The sequence below is a fragment of the Bubalus bubalis genome, chromosome 12 (assembly GCF_019923935.1).
Source record: "Bubalus bubalis isolate 160015118507 breed Murrah chromosome 12, NDDB_SH_1, whole genome shotgun sequence".
Taxonomy (NCBI): Eukaryota; Metazoa; Chordata; class Mammalia; order Artiodactyla; family Bovidae; genus Bubalus; species Bubalus bubalis.
In genome coordinates this window covers 49959063-49969529 of record NC_059168.1, presented here as the reverse complement: position 1 = coordinate 49969529, position 10467 = coordinate 49959063, and the positions used below count along the sequence as shown (strand labels likewise).

The window sequence follows — 10467 nt, the reverse complement described above, 5'->3', positions numbered from 1 at the left end:
ACCAAGTAATATAGGTTTGCTATGCCTGACACTAAGGACACTAAATTACCTTTCAGGTAGACAAGAACATAAGTAAAAAGGACAGGGTGGAGTTTGAGGGGAAGAGCCCGCATTCTTAGTGTTTTAGGACACTCTTGGGAGGAGGTCAATGGGAGGGGCAGAGATGCAGGACGGTCGCTCTCTCGGAGATCCGGGCCTGAACTGTCTACAAAAGTACTTGATTCTTCTAACCAGACAAAGCTGGATTAAAGCGAATGTCAGGCAGTCCCAAGCCTCTTGAAGAGGAACAGAAAACAGTACTGGAGGAGGGAGGGGTAGTGAGCGTGAGCCGCTGACATGCGAAGGAACAAATAGACGTAACCACCTCCTTTGCACCTTCTTCCAGCCAAGCCCTCAGAAGCCGGTAGGTCTAGTGCTGGTTCTCCACCAAACAGCGACGAAGAAAACATTCCGAGACGGTAATTGGCTCGACTGCCCAGCACAGTCCTGGACTCCGAATCTGAGCGGCAGTTGGCTGAGGGGTTGCCAGTGGCGACAGATCGCGCACAGGCGCAGTAAGCATCAGCGGAGGCCCGGTGGCTGCTAGGCAACGGGAAACAGTCTAGGCTTAAGAGACAACTTTCTACTCCCGGATCTGTCTTTGCTCTGTCTCAATAGACCCTTTGAGGCGGCTGCTTCTCTAGTCTGACTTGGTGAGTCCTGAGGAATCGAGCTGTGGGGCTGAACTACGACTTCTAGGCAAAAGACTCAGCATGATCTTTGGAGTATAGAAGGAAAGGCTCAGAAAGGCAGAGAAAGTCGCATTTTAATGATACCTACCCCACTCCAGTACTCTTGCCTGGAAAATCCAATGGACGGAGGAGCCTGGTAGGCTGCAGTCCATGGGGTCGCTAAGAGTCGGACACACTGAGCGACTTCACTTTCACTTTTCTCTTTCATGCCTTGGAGAAGGAAATGGCAACCCACTCCAGTATTCTTGCCTGGAGAATCCCAGGGACGGTGGAGCCTGGTGGGCTGCCGTCTATGGGGTCGCACAGAGTCGGACACGACTGAAGCGACTTAGCATAGCATAGCATAGCATACTACCTACCTACCAGTTTACAGGGCTGGAAACTGAGGAATAGAGATACCAAGAGACTTGTCCAAGATCTCTCACTGGGTGGTCAGATCTGGACCTATTTCAATATGGTAGCCACTAGCTACACGGGGAGGGGGGCTCTTCTGATTTAAAATGTGTCCTTAAGGTGAAATAATTCCACAATGTAGTAGCAAAAAATAAAACTATCACATTAACAAATTTTATACTGATTATATGTTGAAATGATAATATTTTAGTTATGTTAAAAAACATTATTAAAATTAATTTATTTTTAGACTTGCTGACTTAGAGAAGGAACCCTATGTTTGCTAGGGGGAAGCATAGGGGAAAGGAGTAGTGAGGGAGAAGCTGGGATGAAGACATATACAGACTGCTATATTTAACATGGATAACAACCAAGGACCTACTGTATAACACAGGGAACTCTGCTCAATGTTACGTGGCAGCCTGGATGGGAGAGGAGTTTGGGTAAGAATGAATACATGTATATGTATGGCTGAGTCCTGAAACTATCACAACATTGTTAATTGGCTATACCCTAATACAAAATAAAAAGTTAAAAAATTCTTTATATGTTCCTTTTTGTTTTTAAATGTGGTTACTTAAAATTTTTTAGTTACATAGGAGATTTGCATTATATTTTGATTGGCCAGTGCTGATCTAGACTAAAACCTGGATCTGCTGACACCTGGTTTAAGACCCTGTGTGTGATAATACTGTTTTTAAGAAAAGTATTTCCATCCATGTGATGGGACTGGAGTGTGAGTGCTGGTGAAAATACAAGACCATTACAAAAGGCTGATAGTTCTAGTATTCTGGGGCCTTGCTAATCAAAGTTTATGAATTAGAATCTGCTTTTTCACAAGCTTTTCAAATGATTCTCATCCTCATAAAATGCCCCAAGGCACTATTTTATGAGTTAGCCATCAACTTTTTTTCCCCTTTATTTGGTTTATCTATAAGTATCTAGGCTAGGTATCTCAGATTGCCTGTGTTAGAATTACCTTTCTTTTGAACACCACTGCCACCCTCAGAAATATTTTGCACACTCATGTGTGAGAAAGGATCTCAATATGATTTCATTTCTATTCATCCTTCCAAATCTGGACTAGTGGGCTTCCCAGCTGGCACAAGTGGTAAAGAACCTGCCAGCTAATGCAGGAGAGATATAAAAGATATGGGTTTGATCCTTGGGTCAGGAAGATCCCCTGGAGGAGGACATGGGAACCCACTCCAGTATTCTTGCCTGGAGAATCCCATAGACAGAGGAGCCTGGAGGGCTACAGTCCATAGGGTTGCAAAGAGTTGGACATGACTGAAGCAACTTAGCATGCATGCTGGTATGTGGTCCCCAAATCAGAAGCAGCAACAGCATCACCTAAGAACTTATTAGAAATGCAAGTTCCTGGGTCCCATCCAAGTTGTGGGTCTTCTAGAAGGCCAGGCATAGTTATCATTACTCTAATTCAAGTACTTAGTTTGGGAAGAATGGGGTAACTTTGATAAGTTTTCTTCAGGGATAAGCAAATGCAGCTCTGCTTGGTTCTTAAAACACCTCTGCTTAACCGTACTTCCCCAATTCTTTCGCTTTACTTTTCATTTTTCTTTTCTTGACCCTGACCTTTCCAGAGAGGAAGATGGCTTCTCGTCTCTCAGAGAATGAGTTGGACCTGAAAAGTATTGGAGAGCTGTCAGAAAACCCCATGCTTGCAAGACTAAATAGTATAAGAGCAAAGGGAAGACTGAGTTTTGTAACAACCACAGAAAATCAAGGTGATACACAAGTCCTGACATTTGAACACACTACAAAAGCTCAGGAGAGGACGAGAAAACGACAGCAGCCTATAAAACTGGAGCCTTTGGTAAGGTTGAAAACCAGCATTTTAGCCACTTTTGGCTACAGAGGAAGTTGCAGAGTTGCTTTGGGGGTTGGTAATAATTTCTAGACTCTTAATTAACACAGAAGGAATGAAAACTTGAAAGTTAAGACTTGTTTAAGAGCATGTAAACATAATTATTTATTTTAAAAAATGTTGAGTTCTAAAAGTACTGTTGGAGGTGGTGGGATGCTGTGATGAAAAAGTTCTCTAGCACATAAATCCTCTCTAGCATTATGTGCAATACGGATACTTAATCATGTAGGTTGTAAGGCTATTTTAGGTACTTGGGTACCATTTCATACTAGAAACTTCAGTAAGAGTAATATGTATAATTGTATAATTTTATTATTTTCAAACAAATGCCTAGTGTCCTGAAAAATTTTGTGCATGTCTGAAAAATAATTTTAAGAATCCACATCTTTGTCAAAACTGAGGCTATCACTTCTCTTTATTTTTGCTAGACTGATAGGTGAAAATGACATCACATTGTTGTTGTGGTTTGCATCTCATTAGTGAAGTTAACAAATTATATAAAAATATATATTTTATGTAAAACATTATGCAAAATTTATGTAAAATTGTTTGAGCATGGAGAAAGGATAAATATCCTATTGTTTTAATGACAGTTATCATAGAAAAGAGAGTCAGAGATTGGAGAATTGAAAGAAGGAAAAGTGTAAAAGAAGAGTGGGAGGCAGTATATATGTGGTGGACATTGAGTGTATTTTCATTCATTCAGTGGCATGCATCTTACTTATTTCATGGATTCTGTTCATAACCATTTTTCACTTTAAAATTAAGTTGTTTGCTTTTTTCCTATCAGCTTTTGAGGTTTTAAAAAATATGCATATATATGTATATCTTTAACTATATATATATATATATATATGTAATGGACATTAACCCTTATTCCATTGCTTCTCAAATTTAAGTATGAATTCATACAGGAGGTAGACATTCTTGGAGATCCATAGTGCTGATTTCATTATTTTTATTTAAATGTTACTTTATATGAAAAAAGATTAACCTAGGGAAAAAAACCACTTCAGATGGTGACTTCAGCCATGAAATTAAAAGACGCTTGCTCTTTGGAAGAAAACCTATGACCAACCTAGACAGCATATTCAAAAGCAGAGACATTACTTTGTTGACAAAGGTTCGTCTAGTCAAGGCTATGGTTTTTCCTGTGGTCATGTATAGATGTGAGAGTTGGACTGTAAAGAAAGCTGAGCGCCAAAGAATTGATGCTTTTGAACTGTGGTGTTGGAGAAGACTCTTGAGAGTCCCTTGGACTGCAAGGAGATCCAACCAGTCCATTCTGAAGGAGATCAGCCCTGGGATTTCTTTGGAAGGAATGATGCTAAAGCTGAAACTCCAATACTTTGGCCACCTCATGCGAAGAGTTGACTCATTGGAAAAGACTCTGATGCTGGGAGGGATTGGGGGCAAGAGGAGAAGGGGACGACAGAGGATGAGATGGCTAGATGGCATCACTGACTCGATGGACGTGAGTCTGAGTGAACTCCGGGAGTTGGTGATGGATAGGGAGGCCTGGCGTGCTGCGATTCATGGGGTCGCAAAGAGTCGGACATTACCGAGCGACTGATCTGATCTGATCTGATGTATAGATGTGAGAGTTGGACTATAAAGAAAGCTGAGGACCTGAAGAATTGATGCTTTTGAACTGTGGTGTTGCAGAAAACTCTTGAGAGTCCCTTAAACAGCAAGGAGATCAAACTAATCAATCCTAAAGTCGATCCTAAAGGAAGTCAGTCCTGAATATTCATTGGAAGGACTGATGCTGAAGCTGAAACTCCAATACTTTGGCCACCTGATGTGAAGAACTGACTCATTTGAAAAGACCCTGATGCTGGGAAAGATTGAAGGCAGGAGGAGAAGGGGACGACAGAAGATGAGATGGTTGGATGACATCACTGACTCTATGGACATGAATTTGAGCAAGCTCCGGGAGTTGGTGATGGACAGGGAATCCTGGCGTGCTGCAGTCCATGGGGTAGCAACGTGTCAGACATGACTGAGAGACTGAATTGAACTGAAGGAATTAATTCAAATATTTAATAAGAAAATTAACAGCTTAAATACATAGAAAGCTATACAACCGATTGCAGTTCAGATTAACAAAAAATACAAAGTAACAGATGCTCTTGTCCTTGAAATTCCATTTGCAAGGTGGGTAGGGTACTGCCTGTAGCTGCTCTCTTCTCCAGAGAGCACTGTGCCCACACTATGTGGGCACAGTAGGGGCCTCCCTACTATTTTTTCCCCATGAACCTTGTATGACTTTTAATATGACTTTTCCATGTACTTTTACACTTATTTCTCTCTGATGGATTTACTTCACTTGGCAAAAGTGTATAATGAACCTTTGATGATTAAAGTAAGCTCCATTTGTTATCAGTGTGATAAATTCATATATGTTGAATATTTATTCATACCTGCTATCATCCAGTCTCTGAGTCATGCTCTGGAGAAACAGCAATGAGCAAGGCAGACAAGATTCCAGTTGACATTCTAATGATCCTAAGTAAAGAAACTGAGCAATGTCATCTGATGATAGTTACTGTTAAGAAAATAATATCGGGAACCTGTCAAGACAAACCACAGGCTCCTTTAGATTGGGTGATGTCACCTGAATGAATCCTAGAGGAGATGTCATCTGAATGAGTCCCAGACTTAATCACCTGCCAGACTGAATGGACAAGCTTTCAGAGATGCCAGTCCCAAATTTTGGAACCCCAAAATTCATTTCTTCCCTGGAACAAATTCCACTTGATCATAGTGTATGTTCCTTTTAAGGTCTTGCTGAATTCTGTTTGCTAATATTTTATTGATTTCTGCATCTATGTTTGTCAAGAGTATTGGCTTGCAGTTTTCTTTTCTTGGTATTATCCTTGTCCAGTTTTGGGGTTGATTTCCTGTAGGATTGATGTCCTTGCTGTCCAAGGGACTCTCAAGAGCTTCTCCAGCATCACAATTCAAAACCATCAATTCTTCAGTTCTCAGCCTTCTTTATGGTCCAGCGCTCACATCTATACATGACTACTACAAAATATAAGAGAGATTAAAGATCTAAATAAATGAAGAATGATGCTATGTGGTTTAAAAGAAAAAATTTTAAGATGTCAATTCTCCCCAATTGACCTATAAATCCAGCACAATTCCAATCACAGTCCACATAATATTTCTTTTTTGGTAGAAATTGACAAGCTGATTCTAACATTCATAGAGAAATGCAAAGGACTTAGAACAAGCAAAGCAACATTGAAAAAGAAAAATTTTTTAATCTAACACTCTTGATTTCAATACTTACTATAAAACTACAATAATTAAGACATTATAGCATTGGTGTCAAGATAGACAAATAGACTGATAGAATACATTATGCATAGGTTGGCATGCTTTATATTACTCCATATATCTTATGTGCTGCTTTTTTTTTTCCTTCATTTTTCTTTCTGACTGCCATTCTGATTGGGTGATTCCCATTATTCTGTCTTCCAGATAACTTATTCATTCTTCTTTGCTATTTAGTCTGCTATTTATTGCTTCTAGATTGGTTTTTATCTCACCAATTGAGCTGTCTAATTTTGATTGGTTCTTCTTTATACTTTCTAGTTCCTTGTTACAATGATCTGCATTTCCATCAATCATCTTTCTCAATTCCTTCAGCATTTTTATTATCTTCTTTTTGAACTTGGGGTCTAATAGTGTGGTGAAGTCTGTTTCGTTATTTGTTCTTTCATGAAATTTCTCTTGTTCTTTTAACTGAGAATGGGTCCTCTGCTTTTTCATTTCACTTAAACTTTCTCTGTCTCTGTGAATTTAGGAGAAGCAGTTATCTAGTTGGTGTTTGAAGGAGCATCCCTAGGAAGACTGTATTTTTGTGTAGTGGCTGGCTTGGTCTGAATGCCAGCCACGTCTATCCTGAATGTGTTTGCTGTTATCCCTTGATAGTAGCTTGTGAGAGTAGACACCGAGGTCTCCAGAGCTAGTGCTGGATGTTGGGTGAGGTCTCTTCTTTTCTCCATGGCTGTCACTGCCCTGTTGGTGAGGGGGTCTGTTCTCTAGTTATTGGAGTAGAAATCCTGAAGGTTGGGTTTAATCAGGATCCATTGCCCTTGAGTATATGAAATAAAATTTGTATTTTATGGAAAAATAAGAAGAATTGAAACATTAAAAAATTCTCTGCCCTTTGTCCTTCTCTCTCCTTGCACCGTGCTTTGTATATCTGCAATGTGCATCAACTAGACCTCTCTCAGAGGCAGGAATACCTGTTCAACCATAAAAACCAACATCTCCCAGAATCAACAAGACAGCTCCTTAAATGATAACATTCCTTCTTGAGCTAATACATGGTCACATGACCCACCATGATAATACTTGGATCTGGATCATGTAAACTGCCAATAATATGTCATTTGATGTACATCTAATGTACATCTCTGTCTCAAAAACACTTCTATAACTGTGCCTTGACTTCTAACAAGTAGAAGAATTCTCAGAGCTTTCTGAGGTTCTTGTATTATCATCCTCAAATATGTCTTGAATAAAACTTTCCATTTCTTCATTAACCAACTGATTAATTTTTCATCAACAAGTGGATGCCCTGCCCCACAAGAGGTGACTGTTAAAGTAAGTGAGGCCCATATTGTCACAGTGAACCTGTGGATGGCACGTGCAGGCAGCCATGGTTCCACCCAGAAGCAGCCCATGATCACGCCTCTTTGTGTGTTTGTCCCACATCTACTGTTGGTATGAAGTGGGCTGGAGCTGGGGCCAGGGTGCTGGTGGCTGCAGGAATCTAAGTGGTTTTGCTGCCACCTGGGACCTGGGCTGCCTCTTTGCTGACATGTCCCAGAACTGTCCTCCCCAGATCCAGCTCCAAACTGCAGTGTAGAGTGGGCAGGGCCAGAGTTCTGCTGCCAGAAATAAGCAAAACCTGTATATTCCTGCCTCTGGCATGTCTACCAGGGACTAAGAGTCTAGTTGCTGTGCATTTCTATGGCACCACTTAGTATGCACGCTGACAGAGTCCTCAAGGACCAGACCTGCCCCCGCCCTGTGTGTGCATGCAAAGGGATCCAAGGTTTGATCAGGATCACATGCTAGGCCTTCCAGGCTATCTCTCTGCAGGTAGATGGAGCCCTCTCCCAGGGTGTGTCTGTCCAAGACTTGGCACTTTGCCTTGGTGAGCCTGGTATGGTGTGTACTTGGAATTGGGAAGTGTGGTATGCAGCAGTGACTAGCAGTGGTCTCTGTCTGCCCTGACAGTAAGTCAGCACACCCACACTCCTCCCAAGTCGAATTAGCCTTCTCCAGGCCCTCTATCTGTCCTAGTGGACCTCCTGGCAGGCCAGGGGGTTTCCCGGGGTGAGAGTCTGACCTTGAGGAACTTCTCTCCTTTATGAATCCCTCCCAGGGGTGCCAGTTCTGTTCAGCATGCCATTCCCACCTCCTCCTCTTTCTACCCCTTTACCTGGAGATCTTTTTCGCAGCTTTGGTTGTGTGGATCTTCTGCAAGTTTCCAACTGGTGTTCTGTGAGACTCGTTCCACCCGTAGCTGGATTTTTGATGTGTTTTTAGGGAGGTGAGCTCCATGCCCTTCTACTCCACCATCCTGATCCCCCTCCAGCATTTTATTTTTAGAAGCCCCAAAGTGGAAACAACCACAATGTCCATCAAGAGATGAATGAAAAAATTGTGATGTTTCCTACTCAGCCTAAAAAATAAATGAATTATGGATGAAACAACATAGGGGAATCTCAGCATAATTAATTATGCTGAAAGATGATTGGGCAAAAGATACATACTATTTTATTGCATTTACATAAAAGTCTGGAAAATGCAAATTAATGTATAATGATGCAAAGCAGATCCGTATTTGCTTAGGGAGGAGTATTGTAAAGGAACCTGAGAAGGCTCATGTTTGAGTTCTGTTTCATATATATAATTGGGTTGGCTAAAAACATCTTATGAAAAGACTAGAACATATATATATATATGACTAGAACATATATATAATATAAGCGTATATATAATAAAAAAACTAGAACATATATATAATATGACTTCTAAATTATGTCAGTTTGGACACTTTAAATATGTACAGTTTGTGTGTGTGTTTGTGTGTTACTTGCTTAGTTGTGTCCAACTTTTTGCAACCCCATGGGCTGTAACCTGCCAGGCTCCTCTGTCCATGGAACTTTCCAGGCATGAATACTGGAGTGGGTTGCCATTTCCTTCTCCAAAGTACAGCTTAATGTATGTCTATTATATCTCAGGAGAAGGCAATGGCACCCCACTCCAGTACTCTTGCCTGGAAAATCCCATGGACGGAAGAGCCTGGTGGGCTGCAGTCCATGGGGTCGTGAAGAGTTGGACACGACTGAGCAACTTCACTTTCACTTTTCACTTTCATGCATTGGAGAAGGAAATGGCAACCCACTCCAGTGTTCTTGCCTGGAGAATCCCAGGGACGGGGGAGCTTGGTGGGCTGCCGTCTATGGGGTCGCACAGAGTCAGGCATGACTGAAGCGACTTAGCAGCATTATATCTCAGGAAAGCCATTAGAATAATTTAAACTGTTAAAAAAATTCACATTTCCCTGATTGTCTTATAATAATTTTGTTTGCAAAGTCCTTGTTAAAATTTAGATCAAAATAAGATCTATGCACTAACTGGTCGATATTTTTCTTCTAACTGGTTGATATTTCTCTTAAGTCTCTTGATTTATAAGTTATCCATCAACTCTTTTACTTTTTCCTGGGAAAAAAATTTTAATTGATAAAATTTGTTATTTGTCTATATAGTCCCACAGTCTAGTTTTGTTGATTGCATCCCCACCATGGTAGCTAACCTATTTCTCTGGTTCTTATATTTCCTATATGTTGGTATTTAGATCTAGAGTCTTGAGTTTGATTTTCTGGGACTGAATACTTCCATACCAAGTGCAGTGTTCTTTGATTAAACTGGCATATAGAATCTGATTGTCTCTCTTTTTTTCTTCCAGTTTTATTGAGATATAATAAACATAATGTACTGTATAAGTTAGACATCAACAACATACTGATTTGGCTTACATACATCATGAGATGTTTACCATGATAAGTTTAGTGAACAGCTATCAATTCATATAGATACAAAATTTAAGAAAAAAAAATTTCTTATAATGAGAACCATTAGGACTCTTGTAACAACTTTCATATGTATTGCCTCTATCATCTTGCACATTACATCCATAGTACTTATTTATCTTATAACTGGATTTTTTTGTATTTTATACACAATTTTTAAAGGTTACACTCCATTTACAGTTATTAAAAAATATTGGCTCTATTTCCCATTTTGTAAAATATATTCTTATAGCCTATCTTATACCCAATAGTTTATATCTCCCACTCCCCAACCTCTGCTTTGCCCCTTCAGCCCCATTCATAACTACTAGTTCTCTATATCTATAAGTCTGCT

General features: G+C 40.3%; 1 protein-coding gene across 1 annotated transcript in view; it reads left to right on the top strand.

The window, feature by feature from the left end:
* The first annotated feature begins 285 nt into the window (after positions 1-285).
* The window catches only part of DNAH6 (dynein axonemal heavy chain 6), a 279376-nt gene continuing 269194 nt past the window's right edge, over positions 286-10467 (top strand). The window contains exons 1-2 of the mRNA XM_006055830.4: positions 286-692; positions 2729-2961. Of these exons, the coding sequence (XP_006055892.4) occupies positions 2737-2961 (225 nt within the window). The 5' untranslated portion in view covers positions 286-692; positions 2729-2736. The remainder of the gene's footprint in view (positions 693-2728; positions 2962-10467) is intronic.